The sequence below is a fragment of the Maniola hyperantus genome, chromosome 5 (assembly GCF_902806685.2).
Source record: "Maniola hyperantus chromosome 5, iAphHyp1.2, whole genome shotgun sequence".
Lineage (NCBI taxonomy): Eukaryota > Metazoa > Arthropoda > Insecta > Lepidoptera > Nymphalidae > Maniola > Maniola hyperantus.
Genome location: NC_048540.1, coordinates 4,438,726 through 4,466,401, shown reverse-complemented (window position 1 = coordinate 4,466,401; position 27,676 = coordinate 4,438,726). Strand labels below are relative to the sequence as shown.

Here is a 27,676-nt window from a genome sequence, read left to right as displayed (position 1 = left end):
TGCCACCCCCTGGACGTAACGATGAATAACTTTTTCAAATAAACTAACGTGTTTGGTAAAGATTGACGGCTGCGTTTCTTCTTCTTCTTCTCTTAATATATGGCTTTTTCCAGTGCCATGTCAGCACAATGCACTTTGCCAGTCTCAAGTAGCTTGAAGGAGACACAGAGGAGATTGGCCGGTAAAAATGTGCAGTTAAGATCTTAAACTGTTTACTGTAATAGAAGGGTTAATTTATTGTTAGTACCATAATATAACTATTACATATAATATTACAACTGGGATCACATAGACAGACACACACATGGGAAGGTCAACAGAGAGACATAGATACACAAATTATAGCTTTAGTTTGTTAATTTTAAAAAATTTACATAGATACTTAATATAAGGACTATACACTAACATTAAAACACATTCAACATTTAGAGGGCGGGGAATTTTAGGAGGGAGGATATCGTAAAGTTTAAAGGGGAGTTTGGGACAGGAGAAGAGTATGTGGGAGGCTGATCCTTCGTCTAGACCACATTCACACAGGGAGTTGTCACGCACTCTTAATTTTGACAAGTGGACAGGGGTGGAGGCATGACCAATTCGTAGACGGCTTATAGTAGAGGTAACCCAGCGATCCGATTTTTTATGAAAGAAGAACCAAGGCCGTCGTGGAATGTTATGTTGGATAGAAGCATAATGCTTACCCTTGATAGAAATCGATTCAGCATATTTTGAGTTCCAAGAGCTTTCCAAATCAGTTTTTGCTAGGGAACGGAAATCTTGGGGGTGGTTTATGAAATGCTTCATAGTACCCATTTCGATCGCAAGTTTAGCGCTAGCGTCGGCAGTCTCATTGCCGGTGATTCCGGAGTGGCCCGGGATCCAGGCCAGTGTAACATTTAGGCCTTTCTGTTGGCATGCATATAAAGCCTCCCTGATCCTAAACACGATAGCTACTCTCACCCTACTACGGAAAGGGTTATCCTTAAGAGCTTGTAGGCAGCTTAAGGAGTCAGTCAGTATTAAGGCTTGTCTTATGTTATGGGCTTCAACGAAAAGGACTGCTTCTAAAATGCCAATGGACTCTCCTGTGAATACTGAAGTTTCTGGGGGACACTTAAATTGAATGCTAATTTTGTATTTTGGAATCCAGCATGCTACACCAACGCATCCATTCTGGGATAGTTTTGAGGCATCAGTATATATTGTGAGAGAATCAGGCCAGTCGTTTTGTAAGATTTCATTAAATTTATGATTGGCCTCATTTGCATCTTTATGGATACCTACATTTACAATTGGGAGTTTACCAGTCAAGCTTTTATAGGGGGAAGAAAACAGAAGAAAACGGCTGCGTTTGTCAAACAAACTACGTGTTTGGCAAATTTGATTGACGGCGTGTTTGACAAACATGTTTGACCGTTTACGGATGGTTTACGGGGTTCTTAAAAGCTTAAAGGGTTGGTCACGGGTTGGTAGGTCCCTACAGTAGGGCGATTGTCTAAAGCCTGCATCAATCATTATTACAATCTCAATTGTTCTGATTGGCTGAATTTGTGCGATTCTTGTTGCAACAATGCATTGTGGCCAATAGTGAGCGAGCATTAACCAATCAGAGATGATTGCGATCGTGACATTGTAGCTGTCAAACAACCGCGATAGGGCCACTGCTCGCATGGTGCTCGATTGTAGAATGACAGCTACAATGTCACGATCACAATCACCTCAGATTGGTTAACACTCGCTCACTATTGGCTGCCATAGATAATATACTAATATGATTGGCTGCAATGCATTGTTGCAACAGGAATTTAACAAATTCAGCCAATCAGCTGTGATGCAGGGTTTTACGAAATCTTCGATGACGCGAAAATAAAAAATATAAAAACGAAATTATTATTAAGTTCTAAATTGTAGATTTCCTTTAGTAGGTATAGGTACAATGTAAATTGTGAATAACAAAATATCCCTACAAGCACTACAAGTCAACTTCCTAGAAATCAATTGCAGTGACCTACTCATAGAATATGTATGTACCTGCTCCTGCTAGGCTACTATAAAATACAAGCACGACTCAAAGATGCCTGCTGTAACATCAACAACGCCAGAAGAACAAAACGATGCAGACCAGAAAATGTGGAATGCTCTCAGGAGATATATCATACGAGAACGGCAGAGAAAGAAAGAAGGTGGGTTATTATTATTTACAAAGGGCAGCTTTTGCTGACGCGTTCATGCCTATGTAAATAGCTCTTCTTGTTCTTTCTAATAGTATAAATAGAACTTAGTCTGATAGTGACCGTCTGCACAAGAACCAGATCACTTTGATCCTGGTGGCGGTGTACGGCGGATAGCCTCGTAGACTTGCTTTTTGAGCCTGAGCATATCTTAATTTATATCTATCGTTAGTTAACATTGATATTGAAACAGTATCTTAAGTTTTTCCTGGTTATTAACACTAAGATCTGATAGTAAACTACAATTGTATTTTATGGCGTGTTTCTTGTGTTATCTTGTCTGTAATATGTTCGTGTTTGAAAAACAAATAATCCAGAATATTAGGTAAGTATATAGAATTTGATTTTATTAATAATTGTTAATAAAGTTAATCTATGTTATAAGGTACTATAGAGTTGTCATATACATATTGTATATAAGCCCTTTAAAAATAAATAAAGATATTAAAAAAAAACCTGAAATGAGGTGTATGACTGCTCATTCTACAAAAATCTCAGATACAAGTTAGCCCTTGACTGCAATCTCACCTGATGGTAAGTGACGATGCAGTCTAAGATGAAAGTGGGCTAACCTGGAAAGGGCATGGTAATTTTTAATAAACCTATGCCCCTTTGGTTTCTACACAGCATAGTACCGGAACGCTAAATCGCTTGGCGGCATGGCTTTGCTGGTAGTGTGGTAACTAGCCACGGCCGAAGCCTTCCACCAGACCAGACCAGAAATTTAGGAATTATAGATTCTAAATTACTGCCGGGTATCGAACCCGGACTCGCACTAATAAGACCACGGTGATTACCACTGCGCCAGGGAGGTCGTCAAAAGTACTAGCACATCTTCATTTTACTTATTCTTTTCCAGAGTATGAAGCAGAGGTGGAGGAAGAGAGACTGAGAAAAGAGCGTGAGGCAAGAGAAAGACAGGATGTTATGACATTGGGTCTGTTACTTTTTAGAGGAGGCATTTTTCTTTTAGGAATATGACACTCTGTTCTTAAAATACCCGAAGTCGCTAAAAGAGACCTATGTCCAGCAGTGGACGTCTATCGGTTGATGATGATGATGATGACTCGATTATTCCTCTATATTTTTTTTTAAAGAATATTAGCCATGTTAAATCACTAATATTCCCCTTTTCTCTCCAACTAAGCGTCAGGCTTGTGCTAGGAGTAGGTACGACAATAGTGCAACGGGCGGGGTTTGAACCGTCGACCTTTCGGTTTTCAGTCCACTCCTTTACCCGTTGAGCTATTTGTTACTTATTTACGTAGAGCCTTCTTGTACAGCTGTAACAGAGCCCTTGCCTAATCCGACAGAGGTTGTGATAGGGCGCTGTTAGAGCCGCCAATCTGGCGTAGCGTGGGAAATTGAATAAATCGATATAATCTTTCTGGCTCGTTACGAAAGATCTACATTTCTTTTTCTTATACATTGACTTATATATTACTTCGTATGGACAGGGCTATTGAAAAAACAAAATGGCACCGAGTCAGTGGTGCTTTAGCACCAATGCAACCTCAGTGACGTCTGGATTTCAAACATTAGTATCTAAGAGGTGGCGCTGATTTATTTGGTTCCAAAACCGTGAAAAATTTTGTTCGTTTTATGCCCGCGACTTCGTCCGCGTGGATTTACATTTTTTTAAATCCCGCGGGAACGTAGCCTATGTCCTTCCCCGAGATGCAAGCTATCTCTGTACCAAATTTCATCAAAATCGGTTAAACGGATGGGCCGTGAAAAGCTAGCAGATAGACAAACAGACACACACTTTCGCATTTATAATATTAGTATGGATTTATATTGATGTTCTTATGCTAAACATTTTATTATAGAAGAAACAAAGGAGCAAATTGAGCAACTAGAACTAAAACTAAAGCAATTGGAAAAGGAGAAACAGCAATTGTTCATGCAACTCAAGAGAGTGCTCAATGAAGATGAAATCAGGAAACGACAGCAGCAAAAGGAAACTAAGTAAGACAAAGCTTTTCATTTATTTCTGTCCTTTTTAACAGACTTCATTTCACGAATTTTTCGACATTTTGCAGGATAATTCAAATACATACAACATACATAATTAATACATAAAAATAAATAAATCTGTTTTAGACTGCACAGACCTTTCATATGATACCCCACTTGATATAGTTATGTTACTTAGAAAATTGAAAATATTACTAATTATTAGTTCCCGACCACAATTTAATTTTTTTTGTGTGATGTAACCACAAATTCACGGTTTTCAGATTTTCCCCCAAATGTCAGCTATAAGATCTACCTACCTGCCAAATTTCATGATTCTAGGTCAACGGGAAGTACCCTGTAGGTTTCTTGACAGACAGACAGACAACATCCAATAAGGGTTCCGTTTTTCCTTTTGAGGTACGGAACCCTAAAAACAGAATTTCTAACCAGAAAACCCAAATTAATCTGATACTAGCCATCTAGTTTTCAATGTATTCTGCAATCCTAGTATTATTTCATTTTTATTTTACAGTGAAATGCAACCAATGAAGATGCCAATGGGCAATTTGCCCATGCCGATGTTCCCAATGCCCACATCGACAGGGCAAGGCGAGCCCCCGCCCACGCAAGGCAGGCCTCCCCCCCTCACCTCACATGGAATGAATAAGGTAAGCTTTTTACACCAATCACAAATCAATAATCATCCACAGACACAGTGCAACAAGACTCTTTTGGCGTGTGGTGAAAATTGGAACTAACTTTGCCGTCAAGTGTGCCCTTTGTTCTTGTTTGAATAATCTAATCTTTTATTAGCCTTTGTTCTCGTATGAGTGTTTTTACTACACTTCAAGGAAATTTCTAAATAATTTTCAATACATATAAAAAATTGCGGAAGCGGCAGGATTCGAACCTGCGTCTTCTGGGTTTGCGCCCGACGCCTTGTCCTCTATGCCACGGTTTCGCTTACTGTCAGTGACGAAATTGATATGTATATTCACTCAGTACTGAAGCGACTGTTAATGTCATCTAGTAGCGACACTTTGCAGTTATGGGTCTACTTTCAAAGGCCCATATTACAATGCAGCTCTTTGACCGAGAAATGACATATTTGCTTTTTACTATATTTTATAATTTTTATGATAGTGTTTTTTTGATTAGTGTTCCATTATCTATCTTCGAAGATGTTCATCAGATCTTCACCAAATTTAAATGGGACCAACTTTGAAGTATACCCTTTCAAACAAAAAAAGAATTTTCAAAATCGGTCCAGGCGTCTTCGAGTAATCCGGGAACATACATAAAAAATAAAAAAAAAAAGAAATAAAAAATAAAAAAAGATTCCGACGAATTGAGAACCTCCTCCTTTTTTTGAAGTCGGTTAAAAAATAAGCTACACGCCACTATTACTAAAATTAACCAGTTTCTTTTTCTTTGTTTAAGAATAAGCACTCGAACTACATGTTCGTTTCGCAACAGCAGAGCATGGTCCGGCCCATGCAGGCCAGTGTGAAGCGCCCCCGCAGCCCGTCCCCCACATACGCTCTGTACACACACAGACTACACCAGCCTCCTATGAAGCACCATACTGTGTACTCAGACCATAGTGAGTTACGTGTACCGCTTTATGATTATTAGGATATTTCTGTATAGTTTGTAAGGTGCTGTATCTCAAAGAGAAAAAAGGGACCTTATATGATCACTTTGTAGTCCATTTATCTGACTCTGATGACCAGGAAAATGTTGAAATTAATATTATGGAATAAAAAAAAAATAAGTAATTTAGAATTCTCTCGTATCGTACGAGTAAGGGTAAGCCTGCACTGCGAAATTTGACCGCGTGATTTTTACCGCAGAATTCTATTTCATATTATGGAAATTGTATGAAGCTGTACGCACTCGCAAACGGGTTCATACGTCACAAAGCTGCAAAAAAATCGCGCGGTCAATTTTTGCAGTGCGGGATTGCCCTGACATTTTCAATCAATACTAATAATAAATGAGGACCAGGTGGCATTACTACATTAAATGCTACAGTACACTAAAATATCTTTTGCAGAGGTAGAGGATGGTCGAATGGGCCGCCAAATGGCGCGCGCAGTTCTTTGGAATAGTGAGTTGCATTCACATACAAGTAGGATCACTGTCGCTTGTGCACGCAAACCCATCCACTTACTTGTTTCAGCTACCATACATCATCTATTAACCTTTATGTGAATCGTCCATCGAGCTAGACCTATGTGTAGGTGATGCCAAGCTTCTTGAATTCTCGGACTTCCTTGTTTGCGCCGGTATATATAAACAGGCCCTTAATGCGCCCTTATGCAAGGCGCGTAGATTAATACTCTGTTCTAGTATTTTATGTATAACCCATCACTACTCCCCGCTAATCTATTTGATGCTAAGACCCCCCCCCCCCCGCGCGCACTGCGGCAGCCAATCCGACAAATGGTGGCTCATTGGAGTCAAGAATTTCTGGCTGCCTTTGGAACTGGACTGCCTTTGGAACGCGCACAGTTGCACGGCAGCCAGAGTGAGACTTCATCCCGCGCGTTAAAGAGCCAAACATATTTTATGTTCCTAAAACCAGATTCCGCTTCAGAAGTTAGCAAACGATACCAATTAATCCAACATCTTTTTGCTTTGCTTTTCTTACGAAGACAAAAGACAAATTTGCACTACACCTCCACCACCATTCGCCTGGCAGCGGCAGGCAGGCTATTTAATGAGACGCGACTCACCACAAAGCATTCAAGAATTTTGGTTTCACTTATAATTTAGTTTTTCATTGTTCATTAATACAATCATAATAATAATAATTAAAACTAGAAATAGTTACTTAAACTAGTTACTGACAACTAGCATATTTATTACCATCGGATCCAATTGTTTAGCCGCGATTACACCTGTAAGTTTTACTCAGTTAAGTATAGCTTACGTAATTAATTGAGAACTGTTGAGAACAAATTTACTAAGGTAAATGTACTTATAAGAGTGTTTACATTAGTAATTTATCGTAAGTTAATCATGTAAGCTACATACGTGTGTAAAATCTTACAGGTGTATCCGCGGTCTTTGCGTGTCAATTAAAATAACTGTAATATCTTTCTTCAAGCATGAGAGGCCACCCTCTGCAGGCCTATCTAGAATATATTCCTTATCTTTAGTCAAGAATTAGAGCCTCAATAGCTCAACCGGTAAAGGAGTGGACTGAAAACCGAAAGGTCGACGGTTCAAACCCCGCCCGTTGCACTATTGTCGTACCTACTTCTAGCACAAGCCTGACGCTTAGTTGGAGAGGAAAGGGGAATATTAGTCATTTAACATGGCTAATATTCTTTAAAAAAAAGTCATTTTTTTAAAAAATCAGGAATAATACTTTACAAACAACTTAGTTTTCTTTCAACATTAGACATGGTGTTGATGCAGCCTAAGGTGAAGCGAACCTGTTTTGAAGATGCCTATTCACGTTTCCTGTGAAGGTAGAAAGGAATAAAGGACGCTCTGCCTAACTAAAGGGATTTTGTTTTTGAGGCGGTAGGATTTTAACTAACCTAACCTAACCCTCTGCTACAGCTGTGAGAGCCTAGTGGTTAGGACGTCCGCCTTCTAATCGGACGTTGGAGGTTCTATCCCGGGTACGCACCTCTAACTTTTCGGATTAAATATCACTTGCTTTAACTGTGAAGGAAAACATCGTGAGGAAACCTGCATACCTGAGAGTTCTTCATGTTGTCAAAGGTGTGTGTAGTCTACCAATCCGCATATGGCCAGCGTGGTAGACTATGGCCAAAACCCTTCTCACTCTGAGAGGAGACCCGTACTTTGTAGTGAGCCGGTGATGGGTTGATCATGATAATGATGATGATGAACCTAACCCTCGTATTTGGTTGGCTAAGTTTGTTTTTTCTAACGGTTGGATCCGAAAGTAGAATGTTGCGCTTGTCTTGCTGAACTTTACATGTCTTTCGTTGTGTCGTGTTCTGCTTATGGGGTACTTTTGTTCTTTGACATTCCTTTACCTTATTAATTGTGTCATTCTTCTATATAAATATTAATTTTCTGTTTCCACTTTGCATCATCAGTCATTTTTATTTTAAAAGTTGCCTTATGTTTCTGTGTTTGTTTTCTACCTCTTCATCGTGAATTGTAATTTGGGATCTAAACTAACCTTATTAATAAGCTCATTTCAAACTTTTTACTACCCAAAGGTTGTCCAAAACTCTGAACTCAAAGCAAGCATCGCTTTAGTGAGGTTATTATGTGTTTACCTTTTTCCGCCATATCTTAAAAGGATGACTTCTAAAACTTCATTCACAAAAAAAGTTACTGCTAGCCATAACTGGGAAGGGAACTGCGGTAGTCACATAAATCTGTCTCGTTTTAATTGTCTATAGAAATCAGCCTAACTCAGAACTTGCTTGGAGTTTGGGGCGATCTAACACAATAATTTTAACAATGTAAAACAAATGAATTACTAATCGGTATATATTTTCACTGCTATCATAAAGAAGGAGGCTATTCAAATAGAGTATCCGAGCGTAAGTATCAATCTGAAGTTTCATAGAGTTTAGACCCTATAACATAAAGGTCTTACAGTGCGACAAGGCTATTTTGACGCGTGGCAAAAATCGGAACTAACGTTGCAGTCAAGTGTCCCCTTTGTTCTTGTTTGAATATTCTAAGCCTTTGTTCTCCAACAACGCCCCCCTGTCAATGTCATTGAAGTGCCAAGAGAACCTTGTCGCACTGAACACCTTTCATTCGACATAATGTCTACTGATTAAATTAATCTTCTTATTTGTATCAGAATATCTGTTATTATTATAGATGTTCTATTTCACGATGACCGCTCAGCCTTGAATGTAGTTTTGAGTGTAACGATAAGCGTTCACGCATTTGTGTGTGTAGCGTAAACGCCGCGTCGCGGTTGAAACTAAGCGCCACGCACACTACGACAATATGATCGTGTGCATTTACACAGACATAGCCAAACGGTCTTCGTAAAATAGAACATCTGTACTAAGTCGTCACATAATATTCTACGGTTTGCACTCTGTCGATGTCGGTATGGATCAAAGAAAACAAGGCCACATTAGGTTCCAGATACATGAGGGTGGCTGAAATTAGGGTTAACGTGAAATTTTGACCTACAATAAAAGTAAATGTCTACTTTGTCTATAAGCGCGTTGACAAATGTGACACAGTGTGCGGTGCTGTGGATTTCATTTCATTTCGTCAAGAAAATGTCGTCATGGGTCGTCATTTTCAGCCAAGAACCTTTGTCTTGGCTGAAAATATGCGCTATATGCTCTTGTGTATCAACTATCAAGGCTTATAGCATTATGCTGAGTCGGAACCTTTTTTTTTGGGTTGTGCCACACATGACACAGTTTATTCCGGCGCTTCTTCTGCTTGAGGTATGTTGGCCGTAATACTCAAGTGGAGGAATGCCGGGATAACCAACTCTTAGGTATATATAACACGTGATGTATGGCAAAATTAAAGAAATAAACGTTACTTTCTTTTTCCTTTCTTCAAAGGCGCTTTTCGATTAAGTAACAGATATTCAAAATTACCAGAATCCTCCCAATACGCATCCGGCGTGAGCGGATCCGGCGTCCAATCAGGCGCGTACTACGCCATGCCCACGTCGGGAGTGGTCGTGACGGAGCGACCTCCGCCGCTGCTGTACGCGCAGCACGCGCACACGCCGCACGTGCACACGCCACACACGCCGCACACGTTGCACCAACCGCACCATACGGGGCTGCTGTATGCCCCCACTCAGCAACAGCATTTGTACTTGGATAATATGCTGAAGAGGGATTCGCAGCCTGAACCCAAGAAGGAAACGCAGGTAATTTTCTTTAGTTTTCTGCAACACGGATAATTTTGCGCAGTACGAGTAATTTTCTGCAACACAGGTGATTTTTGCATTTTTTTTAGAGTGTTAATGTAAAGCATAAATCCAGAAGCTCGCGACGAAGTCGCTGTATCTGAAGAACCGTAATAGGAAGAGAATTGAAATTTTCACAGAGTGTGTATTTCTATTGCCGCTATAACAACAAATAATAGAAACCAAGATGGTGGATTCCAAAATGGCCGCAATACAAACTAAAAAGTACATAGTTATATCTTGCACGAAGATACATCGGACATGCACCTGACAGGTTTTTTCTTTCTAGTTTGCCCTTTACTTTGTGGAGATAGACGTCAAAATTTTATGTAAAATTTTATACTGTCACTATTGACGCTTCAATTAGCTTCGACTGTAAAAATACTTCGAAAAGTACTTACTTCGCTTCTCGTTAGTGTAAATCAACCAACAGTTATAACAATAATAATAAAAACGGTCTAGATTTTTTTATTTATGTATAAGGTTGAATTAACTAATTAAACCTAATTAATTAAACCTGACTATTCATAAGCACTTTTAAAAAGTTTACATGAATAAAAAAACATTCTATTCTATTCTATTCTATTCTAACTAATGTTGTAATGCTTAGCCGCAAGTGTTAATCGGCTTGAGCGAGGCGCATCACCCGTCAGTGAGCAGCGGCGTGGTGTACGCTCAGCCGCCGCCCTCCAGCCGGCACCTCTCCATACACCCGTCCGCGCCCGCGCCGCAGCACTCCAACATACAGGTAACATCCGCTGAAACAGACAAATCTGTATGGTGCAACATGCAGCATACATGCTCCGCCCGTCCTCCCACTGATAAACACGCAGGAAAAGCAAGCCACCAACCAAGCTATACGCACCTCCATCGAGCACCACACAAATCCCCCAAAACACAGTCGACGCACATTTCGCTCCGACACTGGAGCAACCTCAGGAAATGTAGACCTTACAAAGCACAATAGCAACAAATCAAATCAAATCAAATTAAATGCTTTATTCAACAAAAACGGGCCGAATTGAAAACCACCTCCTTTTTGGAAGTCGGTTCAAAATAGGTAATAAATTACACTTTTTGAAAGTCTGTTGTTGCATTTGTAAGATGATATAGTGGTGATAATTTCGACGCGAACTTAAAAACTAAAGCTACGAGGGTTCCAAACGCGCCCAAGACAACGATTATAAAGTAACTAGAAGCACTAATAATGTGGTCTTTTTTCCAGTCCGCAAAGCCGGGTAGCATAACGCAGGGTTACCCGGTGCAGCAGTCCAACCCCAACGTGCAGAACCCGAACATGTACCCCAACAGACATCGCTATTAGCTACAGCTTTACCACAGGCACCACAAACGCTTCCGGCGAGGTGCTTGAACCCGTGTATCCATATCACAGTTTAAAGACACTTATACAGTCGGCCAACTGAGTTGTCTATACTCTATCCGCGAAAAGAAGTTGTTAGTATAGTGCTCTCTCTGTTACGTAATCCCATACAAGAGACAGAGCCAAAAATCTCAGTGGGCGTCAACCATTTTGATCACAAACCAATCATAAACGGAACTATATTTTCGAATTGAATTTAGTTTTTTTTTTATAAGATGTTTGTGATTGGTTGACCACTCAAAATGGTTAACGCGCACTGAGTTTTTTGTCGTAATTTGTATGAGATTACGTTATAAAGATTAACCTATACCAGAGTTCGACAGTAAGGTAACTTCTTGCTAACGTTGAGGCTTCGACGTCACTGACGGGCATCAAACGTTAGTACATTTGACACAGGTAGCCCTAAAGTACCTATTTTTCTTTGATTTTACGTCACCATAGATTTCGGATCAAACCGAGATGTATCTCTCTCTAGTTCACTTTGCCTATACTAACTTCTCTCCGTGGATTTAGTAACTAAGAACAATCGTGCGGAGTGTGAGGGGCGAGATGTGGTATCACCATTGTTACAGTGCGACAAGGCAATCTTGGCGCGTGGCGAAAATCGGAACTAACGTTGCCGTCCCCTTTGTTCTTGTTTGAATATTCTAAGCCTTTGTTCTTCAACAGCGCCCCCTGTCAATGTCATTCAAACGCCAAGATAGCCTTGTCGCACTGTATATTAATGTAGAACTCCATAGTTTTGTAAATAAAATATAAAAGTAATTTGCTGCAATATATGTAAATTCTAAAAATCGCAGCGTGTTACATCAGGTATGTGTGTATCTTTTAAATTACTCGTAAGTTGTACAATGTACATACAGAAAGGTTATATTAGAATTTTATTAACGTTTACATAATTTTAGGTTAGTTTTAGTGCTAATTTGGAACAACTTACTAAACAAACTAAAAAAACTAAAAAAAACTTGAACATTAATTTCTAAACAAAAACTGCAACGAGTTATATAGTTATACTAGCTTATGCTCGCGACCTCGCCTGCGTGGATTACACGAATTTCAAACCCCTATTCCCCCCCCCCCCCCCCCCCCCCCTTAGGGGTTGAATTTTCAAAAATCCTTACGGGTGTCTACGTCATAATAGCTATCTGCATGCCAAATTGTAGCCCGATCCGTCCAGTAGTTTGAGTTGTGCGTTGATAGATCAATCAGTCAGTCAGTCAGTCACCTTTTCCTTTTATATATTTAGATTAGCATTGTTCTATAGTCCGCGACAGGTTGAGATGGCAATCGGGGTATGAGGCGGCGGGACGCCCCCGCACACCCACACCCGGAAGTCGCCCGCGCTTGCCCTCATTTGATTAGTGCGGGTGTGTTCCCTCCCCGATTGTCATCTCGACCTGTCGCGTACTATACCCACTGTACATAATATTATTTATTCGACAGTGATAAGTGTAAAGTTAGGTAAATAGGAAAGTATAATATAATTTTAAGTAAAAGAATCTAATACCTTAACAATAAGAATTATGATTATTGATAAATAAGTATACTCACGTGAACTTTTTTTATTTATCCCCCCTTTAGTATTCATCATCAACAACCTATTGTCGGCTCACTATTGAGCCATTAGCATAGTCCATCACGTTGGTCAAGTGCGGATTGACAGACTTCACACACTTAAAAATTCCCAGGTGTGCAGGTTTCCTCATGATGTTGTCCTTCACTGTTAAAGCAAGTGATATTTAATTGCTTAAAACGTAGGTACAAACTCAGAAAAGTTGGAGATGCGTGCCCGGGGTTGAACTCCCTACCCCCCCAACAGGACGCCGACGTCTTAACCAAACTTAAATAAACTTAATAAAATATTTAAGTAGATTTTAAAATGCATTCAAATGTTTCTAGTACAGGTACTAGGTATTGGTAATACGGGATGTAACTAAAACGCTAGCAAAAACTTAGCGTTATTGTTATAATACCGAAACACAATCCAATACCAATAACTATTTGCCCCATTTAGTATTTTTCAAACCCATATGTATAGCGTGCAAAACTCGGGTCAATGCCCCGCCTACGACGCGGCTTTGACTCCGAGTGGCCTACTTACGCAACCTTCGTTGACCTCTAGCGTCAGTCCAGTCAGATATTTTATTTGCACTAATTATAGGATTTTTTCGGTTTTTTTTTTTGTGGTATCATCAGTACTATCGCCTGTCTTCGTTTTTGCCAACGTTCTGGTTACACCCCGTACAGAAATCTTTCAATAAAGCTCGGTCATTGGCTTTCGTACCTAATATAAAAAAAGAAGTGTAAAAACTATATTTTAAATATTCAAAAGGCTATGAAGATTTCGAAATGGGCATTACAAAACTTCATAAAGCCTAAAAAAATTTAATGGACTCTGCGGTCAGAGCTAGGGTTGCAAAAATTGTGACTTATGTTGTAGGCACATCTTCAAACTAAACCAAAATAGGTACCTAACTGGTCTAAATATATTGCTGTCACTTTCATAATGCTTGGTGCGGAAAAGGACAGAATTAGATTTAGATCTGTCAATTTACAGATTGCAACAGGCGTGGGATTAGCCACATCAGTGATGTGGAACTCTATGAGCCACATAATTGATTTTTTAACATCATGTATATGGGTCTATTGAGTCATCATCATCATGATCAACCTATCGCCGGCTCACTACAGAGGACGGTCTCCTCTCAAAGTGAGAAGGGTTTTGGTCTGCCTACGTAGCCACGCTGGCCATGTGCGGATTGGTAGACTCACACACACCTTTGAGAACGTTATAGAGAACTCTCAGGCATGCAGGTTTCCTCACGGTTTTTTCCTTCACCGTTAAAGCAAGTGATAAGCATTTAATTTCTTAAAACGTATAGGTACATAACTCCGAAAAGATAGAGGTGAGTGCCCGTGATCAAGCCCCCGACCTCCGATTAGAAGGCGGATGTCCTAACCACTAGGCTATCACAGCTTTAATTGGTCTAATATTGAGTAATATACTTAAATAATAGAATAGAATAGAATAGAATGTTTTTTTTATTCATGTAAACTTTTTAAAAGTGCTTATGAATAGTCAGGTAGTTTTAATTTACCATAATATTTTTAAAGTGATTAAAAATATATTGTCAGCCCTTGCTAGGCCGACGCGGGCGGGGTCGAAAGGTGCACAAGGGAGGCAGTTTGACCTGCAAGTAGGTCGTGCGATCGATGCACCGCAACGCTGCATCTTGCATGCTACCATACACGCTACCAATCTTCTCATCAAACTTATTAGAAGTTAATTATTTACATGTTAGATTTCAATCTATCTACCTACCTTTGAAATTTGAGCCTCAATAGCTCAACGGTTGAGGAGCGGACTGAATTCCGAAAGGTCGGCGGTTCAAACCCCACCCGATGCACTATAATTGTCGTACCTACTCCTAGCACAAGCTTTACGGTTAACCCGGTGCGGGATAGCGCGGATGACGTGCAGGTGTGTGGGATTTCCCCCCGCCTCATACCCCATTTCAACCTATCGCGTATAGATATACTTACCTATAGATAGTGCTCATACCTACTGTCTATTTTTTTCAAAATAAAGGGTAAACAACCCAATTACAGTACCTAACTGCGTGTGCGTAGGAAAGTAATAATCGGAAACAACATTACTATTTTGCAAGTTGACTATAGTTTACATAGTTGACTATAGTTTACAAGTTGACCTAAGTTTTGCAAGTACCTAGTATGTATAATGTAGGTACTATACCTACTTACTGGATTGGACGAAGTACAAGGCCTGTCTGGCGCGATTCCAGCTGTTTCTGTCAATAAACTTGGCAGTTCAGCTGTTATCAAGGCTGAACTGGTTTTAATCTTTGAATTTTGTAAAATGTTGTCTTTTCTAGGTTTCACTTTTATTACAACAAAAAATATTATAAAAATAAGTACTTCCTACTTAGGTACTTACAGGAACTGTACTTTACTAAACTACTGATGCCTATAACACGGGTGTACCTACAACTTATTTTAGGCATCGGTGGCTTAACCTAATTTTGGCTGTAAAATTTGGTGAAACTAAATGATTTATTTATTTATTTACTAGCTGCCCCGGCGAACTTCGTACCGCCTAACAGTCGATTCTTTTTCAGGAATGTTTGTAAATTTTTCTCTCCGTAAGAACCATCCTCGTAGGTACTTCAAGGAATATTATAAAAAAAGAATTAGCGAAATCGGTTCAGCTGTTCTCGATCAGCAACACATTTAGCGATTCATTTTTATATTATAGAGATTATTTAGTTAGTTTACTTGAAAGGTAAACAAGTAGATTCTCGCCGAAATGAGGCGCAATAAACGTGGCCCATGCGACCTTGTTGTGAGTAGGTAGGTACCGTGAACTGATAATGAAATCACGATGTTGATCTGATACGTCTGCCTACGAGTTAAAACCCCAAAACCTAACTCCAGAAGGTCAAATTGGTAAGAAGTCAATACGCGTTTCTGTAATTCGTTTATCTTTTAAGCAAACTAAGGAAAAATTACCAAGTAAGTATACTTACTAGATGAAAGCCGTGACTTCGTCCGCGTGGATTTACGTTTATTTACCCAGGAGACCCGTGCTTTGTAGTGAGCCGGTGATGGATTGATGATGATGATGATTATTATTATTATATTTCTGTTAAAATCACTACATGTTTATGTTCTAAATGTAGACCTAGGACAAAAACCTAAAACTTAAACTGTTACAAAACCACGAAATGAATTTATTTTAGTAGGTAAGTAAGTAAAAGGTAAATAAAAAGATAAGATTTATAAGTTAGAGTACCTACGTAGGTATAGAGGTTATCCATTCTTTTCAGCCAAATCAATTACCATTGTGGCGTGAAAGAGTAACAAACAAACTTGGAATATAATGATAAGAACATGCTGTAGGTACAATTAATACTAGTTAGTCGACATCACAGGAGACCGAAGAGCTGGCAGCTACCTCGGACAAAGAATTAGCCTAGCTATTCAAAGGGGGAACGCTGCCTGTATCTTCGGAACCTTGCCTAAAGGGACTCCTTTTCAATAATATATTTTAGTTATAATATTATATTTTTTAAGGTTTTAGTTTTAGTTTAAATTATTAATTAATTAACTTTTAATTTGTATCTTTTTAAAATGTAATAAATATTTTAAGCTCTAAAAAAGAATTAATACTTAGGTACGACGTAGGCACCTACATTACAATATTATAATCTGGGTACCTACAACACTGTCCGTATGTCGTACGGTAACCTGCGCCGGTCGACAGTTGAAACCATGAATGAACGATTCAAAAGTAAACGTTTCAAATATACACTGTATATTATACAGCATGACAACCTAAATATCACTACTGTAATGAACAATTCTGATCCTTTGAACCAGATTTACATTTTTTAATCCTGCAAAACAAAAGAAAAATAAAGTTGCAAAATTGTGTTACAATCTGGTAGAACAAAGCCTTTTGTACCTAACCTAAATTATTAGTTTTATGTAAACTCAAGCGTCAGAGCTTACGACAAATAATCATAAATTATGGTAACACCCCAAATCTATCTAAACTACATTGTTCAACAAGTTTGAATTGAACCCTATTTCTATGGAACAGAGCTTGTATGAAAGGCCTATCGAGTAGTATCTCCTTTGATATCTGATACGGTGGGATATAGTACGCCTGCGCGGTCGTATCGACTTCTCCCTACCTCCTCCCTAAAACCTGAACGTAGTGCTTACAGGACTCTAATAAACGCAGAGATAGGTATAGCTCACGAGGCCTATAGCACGCACCGACTGTCGTATCTAGTAGTAAATAGATGTTTAGGTTTACTCTTACTCTCGCTTCATCACACAGGAACTTTTTGCTTTTAATTTGTTATTTAGGCATCTCGTTAAGATTGCGCGATTGCGCGTCAAGATTAGTGGAAAAACATATTTTTAAACTAGCTGATTCCTGCGACTTCGTCCGCGTGGATTTACGTTTTTTAAAATCCCGCGGGAACTCTTTGTTTTTTCGGGATTGTTGTCGTTGCTTGGTACCTACAATATGAATTCACTATGAACACTTCCTGAATCTTGATAACCCAGGCGGGCAGTAACCCTGCAGCATCAGGATTAAGGAGTTGAATCCAGAATTTTTTATGTGACCACGACGTAAACTTTTTTTGTTGATTTAAAAAAAAATTTTGCAAATCGGTCCAGAAACCTCGAAAAAATCGACGTAGAAAAAAGAACCACCTCCTTTTTGACAGTCGGTTAAAAACCGATGACCTTGAAATATTTACGGAACAATCTTTAAAATATCCCCTTTCTAACAAAAAAAGAATGAATGAAATCGGACTACGCGTTAATGAATTACAACTCAGTATACATTTTATTTTTCGTCCCCTCTCCTACGGGAACCATGCTGAATTTCGGGATAAAAAGTATCCTATATTCTTCCTCATAGTATGACCTCAAATCGTACCAAGTTTCATTGGAATCCATTCAGTAGTTTCTGCGTGATGCGCGGCCGTGATACAGACAGACAGACAGACAGACAAAAATGAAAAAAATTACAGTTTTGGGTTCAATGCCCTCGAAAAAAAAATTTCAAAATATCTTCAATGTACAGAATTTGACCTGTTACAGTTTTATTATAAGTATTGATTAAGCAATAAGTAGCTTTTGCCTACAACTTCATCTGCGTGGCTTTACCTACCAAGATTTTTTAAATCCTAGGTAGCCTTTTAATCACTTCCTACAAAGTCTCATCAAAATCAGTTCAGGCGCTTGAAGGTTTTAGAATAGGTGTATGGGTTTTGATAACATGCGAGCTAAATAAATCAAAAGTTTTAGATAAGTTTTATTGTAATATTTTTATTTAAGTAAAAAAAGTTATTCAATGTAAGTAATTAGGTACTTAGTACATATTATTATTTAAAAAAGTAATAAGCACACAGTTTGTGTTCGTTCGTTCGCGTTCGTTACATATTCGTCTGCAGTTTGCACAACGCACAAACGAACACACAAATAATTATTTTTTATATCGCAGCGTTTCAGAGTCTACCAGGCAAGAAACCCCCTAAATAGGTACTTTGCTTTAGATGTAAGTACCTAACAGTCAATGCGAGGAAAAATAATGAAAAAACAATTAAACTGTGAAACTTTTTCCATTTAGGTAAGTAAATTGTTCGTAAGTTAAATTGTTTACGAAAAGTTTCTATTGTTAAACAACTGTTGTGTTTTCTTGGTTGTTCTGAGTTTGTGAGAGGTTTCACTATTATTGTTCGTAGTTAGAACACGTCTTGCTTTCGTATAGTAAAAAAGGTTTAGATTATTTATTTAATATTATTTTAGTGTTCCATATTCATAATAATTATGTGCGCGTCGCTCTCTGTAACTAAAAACCTGTAGTTTGTCAAGTCAGTTTTGAATAATCAGCAGACTAAATACCTACCTACTATGTTAGTTAAATGTGCTAGAAGGAAGGTATGCACCTAATTAATTTAGTCGTGACAATGTTGTAAGGCACAGCGGTGATATTGAGAGTGGTTAAGACGTCGCGTCGGCTTCATATTCGGGAGCTCGGGGGTTCGATTCCGGGCACTTCTCTTCGGAGTTGCTACATAGGTTATCGTCGACGGGATCTCTAAAACTAAATTGACAGGTAGGTATACTTACCTAAATCTAATGTTATCTTTTTCTTATACCAAAAAAATTCTTTTTTTCTTCTATTTTTCTTTTTTATCTCTTCTGTTATTCTTTTTTATATCTTCTTCTTCTAAATATTATTATAATAAAACGAAAAGGTGACTGACTGACTGACTGATCTATCAACGCACAGCTCAGACTACTGGACGGGTCGGGCTGAAATTTGGCATGCAGATAGATATTATAACGTAGACGTCTGCTAAGAAAGGATTTTTGAAAATTCAACTCCTAAGGGGGTTTGAAATTTGTGTAGTCCACGCGGACGAAGTCGCGGGTATAAGCTAGTTGTACAATAAGTAGGTATATTGACCTGTCATTTAGTTAGTGTACAACAGAGTTAGCCACAATTTTCGCCTAGCAGTTGTAACACATTTACCTACTGTAAACAATAATATGTTCGAGTAAACACAAGATTGAAGTGTGGTGAGCTCGAGCGTGGGCGGAAACTCGCGAAATTGCAGGTAAAATTAAACGTCCTCGATGCAATGCTCGAAATAGATTCCCGGAACGGTCTATTGAGCATTGCCTTTAAGGCTTGGTCAGACATAGCAGGGAACGGCAACATGTTCAACGCGGCTTCTAGAATCTAGAAGTCACACAAAATCTGGTCAAGTAGGTACGTCTCGGACTAAGTCAGAACCACAGAGACTATGCATGAAACATGAGAACAACAAGGTTTTGCATGAAAACAAAATCGTAAAATGTTGGCGGGGGTCAGGGGAGAATGCTTTGTAATTGGTGGACCCAAAAAGTCACGTAATCAAGACAATGTGCGGAATGAGGGTACCGAACGGGCGCGGGCCGACTTTTATGTTAAGCAACTGCCTAAGCTTGGCGATCGGGGGTGTCCGGCGTGTATAGTACTCTATACTTAGGTGGTAGTCTGTAGTCAGAACATAGGGTTCCGTAGCCACTTTAGGAAGTTACGTAGTTGCTAAAAACTTTGGCCACTATTATATCATACTAGCTGATGCGCGCCGCGACTTCGTCCGAACGGATTTAGGTTTTTAAAAATCCCGTGGGAACTCTTTGATTTTCCGGGATAAAAAGTAGCCTATACTACTCTCGGTTCTTTCAACTATCTTTATGCCAAAAATTAAATCAATTGGTTGCTTACTTAGTGCGTGAAGGAAGAATAAAATTGTATCCCGAAAAATTTAAGAGTTCCCATGGGATTTTTAAAAACGTGAATCCGTGTGGATGAAGTCGTGGGCTTCGGCTAGTTCATTATGAATCCTACAAGGGTAAAATCAGAGGCGGATTTGCAGTCTTGGCCGCCCTAGGCCCCAGGCCAGAGCCGCCCCTTTCCCAGCTCTCATCATATAAAGACTAACTTATGCTCGCGACTTCATCCGCGTAGACCACACGAATTTCAAACCCCTATTTCACCCCCTTAGGGGTTAAATTTTCAAAAATCCTTTCTTAGCGGATGCCAAAATTTTTCACGGTTTTGGAACCAGATAAATCAGCGCCACCTCTTAGATAGGTACTAATGAACGACTCGTTTGATGCCAGACGTCACTGAGGTTGCATTGGTGCTAAAGCACCACTGAGTCAGTGCCATTTTGTTTGTTCAAAAGCCCTGTCCATACGAAGTAATATCAAGTCAATCTCAATGTATGTATACATACATAATATGTATGTGGCTTTCGGTTAAAAATAAAAATATTATGTAAGTATTTCATGATTTTTGAAAATTTTACTTCCAAGGGGGTTAAATAAGGGGTGTAAGTTTGTATGAATGTCCGTTGTTTTTCAAGTTATTTCCAAGAGAATTGGTAAGTATGTAGGTAGGTAAATGAAAAAATACGTGTTTTAGGATTTTTGAAAATTCCACCCCCATGCTTTTTTTTACTATCGTAAAGTGCTGAGAACAATACTTTACTATCATTACAATCTAGCCTATGAGAGAGGCTAATAAGTAATATTATAATATTATAAACGTACTTACTATACCTAAGAATCGGTCTATTGAGTCTTTATTGGTAGACACTTTGTTCTTGTGTTCTTTAAATTGCACTAGCACTATGCTTTCACTTTGTTCGTGTGTTCTTTGAATTGCACTAGCACTATATTTTCACCCCCACGCTGATATTCTAAATCCCACCCGAGTGAAGCCCGGGCAGATCATTATAGTGTGTTACAAAACTCGTCTGCACGTAAAGGACTCTGCTAAGGGATTGGTCAACTTAGTTTGGATACGCGAGAGTGAAGACTCGAGTGACTACCAGATGGTGTCCAGATGGCAGAACATCGTTTAAAACCCAAAACTAAGATTGTCATTAGGGTACCCGGACCAATAGATGAAAATTCGGAAATTCGGAATTCAACTTAATAGTCGTATATTTTTCAAATCACATAATATTATGTACTGAATAATTAATATTTTTTCTTAATGTTTTTTCAACTCCCCAATGAATAAAATTTTAAAGTCACTAGTAACTAATAAAATAGGAGGCACTGGATGTCCTCTACTGGTAACTGTTCACAGAATACATCTACTTACCAAGTTTCAAAAGTATAGCTCTTATAGTTTCGGAAAAAAGTGGCTGTGACATACGGACGGACATACAGACAGACAGACATGACATTATACATTTATAAGGGTTCCGTTTTTTGCTATTTGGCTACGGGACCCTAAAAAATCTATAGCATCCATTAGCATCTTTAAAATTCATCGGCACCGTAATAATCGTTTTTTTTTATATCACGTAGGTATAAGTTTTGAAGTGATCGCTCTTTATATTATGTTTTCTCAAGGATTTACTTTATTAATCGCGATTTTTCAAACAGAAATTATTTAAATCACACAAACACTCGGACATACACCCTATACCCTATCTGTATTGTTTTGCCAAAATGTATCGCGTAAAGTTTTATGGTCTCGTTTTGGTGGTGTCGTCCGTCCCTCCTGTTGTTTATGAATAGGTTTTCTGTACCATGTGCGTTCGAACGCAACATGAGACCTCATAGTAACATTTGTGAATATGGGTTGTAAGTGTTTACGCTTTTGCCTTTCTCGATCCTTGACCTATTGTTTCGTTCACGTAAAAACAATGATCTATTGTCCTTTTATTGGTTGCTTACGCACTTTCTATTCCTGTTTTTTCTTGAACTTATTGATTATTTATATAAGTTCAAGTTAGTTATAAGTATTAATACGATGCATTGCAGAGCGGCCGCCCCTAATATGTGGCCGCTCTAGGCGCGGGCCTATTGTGCCTAAGGGCAAATCCGCCACTGGGTAAAATACTGCCAGGCCAATAAGGTTCTTTGATCGAATCTGCCGGAAGACTTACAAGGCGTCACGAACGTTTCCAATTTACCTAAGTACTTTTTTTTTTAATATGTGTTCCTCCCTTTTTTCCTCCGACATGGCGGTCGGAGACTGTTCTAGGTCGGTACTAAGATTGACTTTTTTTCCATTTGCCTTTCTTATTGCTTTGTTGAAATTGGTGCTACTACACACTAAGTGCAGTGCGTTAGGGATACTACGTTACACTAGGCTTATACTTAAACTATGTTAGTTTTTTTTTTTTAAATAATAATATTCTTATTTTTCTTTTTTGTCTTTTTTTGCATCTTTCGTAACTTTTTTTTTCTTTTTTTTAATTTTGTCTTTTTTGGCTTCTTTTTTTATAACTTTTTTTAAGTAGGTAAGTACTACATAGTTACCTAATCATAAGACTGTCTGAGCATAAAGTTAGGTATGCCTATGAAGATATACACTCCCGGCGCACTGCCAAGGTCACATCGATTGTACAAGAGGGACAGATTTATAGGACGATAGGGCTGTTCTTCTCCCTCTAATGAAAAACCGCAGCTGAAAGTTTTCCTTAATGTTTGTAAACAATATACTTAAAAGGACATTGGCTGGTTCTCACGACTTCCCTTCGTAGAGGTTTTAATTTTTCATACAATTTCCTGGAACGAGATTCAGCGTTTTGAGAAATCTGGAACCCGAAATACCTTGGTAGGTACAATCATTATCATCAACAACAACAACCCAGCGCTGGCTAGTGAGACAGCTCAGTAGTGACCATAGATTATCTTAGTGACTGAGCACGGGTTTCCTCCGGATCTTTGAGAATGAGAAGGGTAGGTACCACCTGGCCAAGTGTGGATTGGCGTCTGCCAATACTTCACACACCTTTGAGAACATTATGGATAACTCTCAGGCATGTAGGTTTCTTAATGATATTTTTCTTTATCGTTAAAGCGCAACACGTTGCTTAAAACACACATTGCTCATCCGGAAAGGTGTGAGTCCGGGATCGAACACCAGACGTCTTAACGACGTCTGAACGTTACGATTTTCAGGTTTGAGTTGAACCTAATTCACGCAGAAGAAGCAGAGGGCAACGGCTGGTTAGATTTAACGTATACCAGTTGTAATACTTACTTAATATGTTTTGCTTTGCTGATTGATACCAGATTTAGTTGGGATAAAAAGTAGTTTTACTTGGTGTGTTAAATTGAGAAAATTAAATTTAAAAACAAAATTGATTAAGTACCCACTTATTTAGTTATTTTATTTTTTAATTCACGTCAAGTAACATGCAAACTATGGAACCAACTCCTTTTGACGGTATTTCTACAAAACTTGATTTTGTGGAAACTGCACAGATGCTGCAAATAATGTTCGACGACCTTTTAGCATGATAATTATTGTTACATACCTAACAACGTGTTCTAAGCAATAGTCAAAGACGTGTCAGCCAATCAAAGTTGATTATAATCATCACACTGATACTATCAAAAATTTGTGCTAGGCCTAGAGGTGACCCTGGAACTGGAACTTTCAGCTGAAATGTAAATAAATAACAGTCTATTGGCTAGAATCGCGATTTCTTTTTATAACAACTCTACATATTTTCATGTTTTCTATATTTAAAGTAAGTCTTTACCTAAGAAAACCTACTTTTAAGCTCATTAACTGTCATCTATCAGGTTTCTCTGAAATCTAGTAGGTAGGATAAAGAAACAAAGAAGCTTTAAAATAACTGTCTACTTAACTAAAATATATGCTTATGTAGTTACGACTTCGGTTTCCTATTTAGGGAGTCCAGGACTTTCCAGGTACACACGTCTGACTTTACAGATTTTTGCAATTTAATTTCACTTGTTGTATTGTTCTTGCATTTCACGAAGGCCACTGACTCATGCTTGTGTTTAAGTCGTATCGGTATATTTGTGCGTTTGACAGCGCATGGCTTACGTAGTAGGTAGTAAGTAATAACTTGGCCAACCATTGGAACGGTATTCAAAACATAAATAACCAAATGTAGCACAATGTTTCAGTAATGAATACCTGTAAGTTTCAATTTCGATTAGCATTTGACCCCAGTGAGATTTCCTGTATCCTACATTTCATATTTCTTTTCGGCAGTTGCACGACAGGAAGTTCGTCTCACATAAAGCACGTGTAAGCTTGTATGATTGTATGTACTTAGTATATACAACGAATTGGATGAAGCACGTGACGCGGCGACGGACGCCCAAGCCATGCAGCTGCAAAAACGCAGTTACGATACGTTACGATGCGCGCTTTGCAGTGTGACTGTGAAACAAGTTTTGACGACCTCCCTGGCGCAGTCGTGAGCGCTGTGGTCTTATTAGTCGGAGGTCCCGGGTTCGATTCCTGGCAGGGGTTTGGAATTTTATAATTTCTAAATTTCTGGTCTGGTCTGGTGGGAGGCTTCGGCCGTGGCTAGTTACCACCCTACCGGCAAAGCCGTGCCGCCAAGCGATTTAGCGTTCCGGTACGATGCCGTGTAGAAACCAAAGGGGTACGGGTTTAATAAAAACTGCCATACCCCTTCCAGGTTAGCCCGCTATCATCTTATACTGCATCATCACTTACCATCAGGTGTGATTGCAGTCAAGGGCTAACTTGTATCTGAATAATAAAAAAAAACGTCGCCGTTGCGCGTTTTGTTATTTTTGCCATTACCGCAGAAACACTGCAACATTTGCCCGATCCAATCACCCTGAGTATTCATGTCTAAAAGACGGCCTGAAACTATGCTAGAGCTGGATTCAGTTTCAGCACAGTTTTAAGCCGTTTCGTTCGTGTTAAAGTTCGTGATTTTGATCAAAACGCTACAATTACTTACCTACGTAAATTTTTAACAGCTTTCTTTCATGTTTTGTTGCTCCTGTAAATTTTCATTTCGTGCAATCGTACCGTTTTGCTCGCCAGCTTCTTATATTATTGTCCCAAATTGTCCCTACCAAGAATCGGACCCGACTTTCAACTTATAAGTCGTCCTAACATAATAATGTATGAATGCAATTAATTTTATTTACAGTCAATATTGCAAGCGATGACGCTGTTAGGGTAGGGCGCGGATGGTCCGCCCGCCCAAGGAGCTATAAATGCCGCTGCCAGTGACCTTCGCCACGACATCTATCCTCTTAGAGACGATTCTAATATAAATAAGTATTTCTACTCCGCGGTAGTCACTCATTCAAAAATAGTCTTTACCATTTTTTGGGTTTCATATCTCTAGAGAAAGAAGGGACTGTTATAGGATCACTTCGTTATCAGCTGTCTGTCTTCCTGTCGTGACTGTCAAGACTCGTCAAGGGAATCAAAACCTTGTTGTGAGGCATTTTCATGATTCTAGGTCAAAAAAAGTATGGAATTCCTGGAAGAGTATCCAGGAATTTCATATAATTTGAAATACTTCTAAAATCTAAACCGGATTTCAACTTTTTTCGCTCTTTAATTTTTTTTACAGTGAATAAATAATATTGATTCTGCCCAGACTCCACATTTTCACTCTGCATGGACCGTGTCGATTTAGCTTAGCACAACCTTCGGGCTTTGCCTGTAGACAGTAGCCTATTGTTAGGTTATTTTCAAAAATTGATTTAAGTTTGTTGGAAATGATGTTAAATTATTAATTTGTCTAATGAAGGTAGTTAGATAAAATAAATTATATTACTTACTCATTCGATGTCATACGATCTGTTGCGAGGAAGGTATCTGGAGTGAATTTGTATAAATACGGATGTTTTATAGGTACAGAGCTAAGTACCTACACCTAAACATTAGGTACGTAAATGAATATGTAGCGCTACAAACAAATAGTGTGAACGTGTAGAGCAATTTAATACATCCATATGCAATGTCATGCTTCGATTGAGCCGTATTAAATTCATTTTACTCGATGAATTTAGCTCCTTCTTGAGAATGCAGATTTTTTATAAATTTATTTATAAAATATCCGTTTATTCCAGTCCAGTAATACAATTCCAAGGCTGCACTGGAATTGCGTCGGATTTCTATATTATTTTAGTTATTTACAGACCGTTAAGGCTTACTTGCCTCCAGGAATAAACGCACTGTAGGTGCCATCATTATTTATTACATTATACTAAAATCATTACAATACAAGAGATCCGTAGGAGAACCAGAGTAACCGACATAGCTCAGCTGGTTGCGAAGCTGAAGTGGCAGTGGGCCCACATACTTAGTTCGAAAAACCGATAGACGTTGGGGTCCCAAGGTGCTGGAGCAGTTGCTCCAGAAAGTGCAGCGTTAGAAGACGACATCAAACAAATCGCAGGGCGCCGCCGCTGGATTCAGGCAGCGCAAAACCGTGGCGTGTGGGAGTCCTTACAGGTAACCGATATCCAGCAGTGGACTGGTTCGGAACCGGAATCGGTTGACGATTGATGTTGATGATTTAGTACCTACCTACTTCCGCAATGGGTTGGTTCGCGAGACCAGTTGGACTGAACTTCCATTGGAATAAAATGCCGTTAAATTGGAAACCGCTAAAAGGGAATGTAAATTGTTCGCTTCATTGTGTATAGGCTCCATAATACTTATCTACTCTTGTGATTGTGTATAGCACAGTTAGGTAAGTAAGTATGTACTGCTGAAACAAAGACTGAAGTGTTGAAAGAGGTTCTGTAGTTTGTACGATACAGTTTTTGTACTTGCTACGCCGGCCGGCGCTTTGGGCGTACCTATTTGAATAGGTAAGTACATTGTTAGAGCAGTGAATATTATTTTTATCGATACCATTTTATTAAAAATTGGCTTTTTCCCGCGACTTCGTCCACTTATACACACAGTATAGACTACACTAATAGAAATTTCCTTCTAATTTTCTCCTTCTAAAAGAGATTTTAAAAGGCAGAACTTTTGCTTACTGATTACCTACCTACCGAATCGGAACACTGCGCAATTCCTACCGAAGTCAGGAAGAGAAAATTCTCTCTTTTGTAATGAAACGCTTTTTGAAAGAGAAATCAGATGTAACGTCTGGAAATTTCTCTCAGTTGTAATTGTACCTTTTTCTCTCTCTGTACTTAGTCTGTATCGCATTCTTCGCCTTGTCCCCCTTCCATTAATGACAATAGTGTACTGGTATCTACTTAGTAATTTCCTTGGCATTGTGTTGGGATCTCTAATCTTCCACAAACGACCTAATTTAAGAGTACTTAGTACAATTTTTGTGTTCTGGTCTTATCAAATGTTCAATGTCTTTTTGGTAG

General features: G+C 38.9%; 1 protein-coding gene across 2 annotated transcripts; it reads left to right on the top strand.

Annotated features, from left to right (window-relative positions):
- The first annotated feature begins 1,842 nt into the window (after positions 1-1,842).
- On the top strand, positions 1,843-13,014 carry LOC117982684 (uncharacterized). 2 transcript variants are annotated; one of them, XM_069498949.1, is made up of 10 exons: positions 1,843-2,180; positions 3,088-3,165; positions 4,058-4,196; positions 4,720-4,855; positions 5,628-5,790; positions 6,244-6,297; positions 8,696-8,725; positions 9,767-10,044; positions 10,694-10,831; positions 11,309-13,014. In XM_069498949.1, exons 1-10 carry the CDS (start codon positions 2,072-2,074, stop codon positions 11,405-11,407), a joined length of 1,224 nt encoding a protein of 407 aa, XP_069355050.1. In that variant the 5' UTR covers positions 1,843-2,071; the 3' UTR covers positions 11,408-13,014. The 2 variants fall into 2 exon arrangements, with proteins under 2 accessions (XP_069355050.1, XP_034824952.1); XM_034969061.2 differs by lacking the exon at positions 8,696-8,725 and having other exon boundaries at positions 1,845-2,180.
- The last annotated feature ends 14,662 nt before the right edge of the window (positions 13,015-27,676 follow it).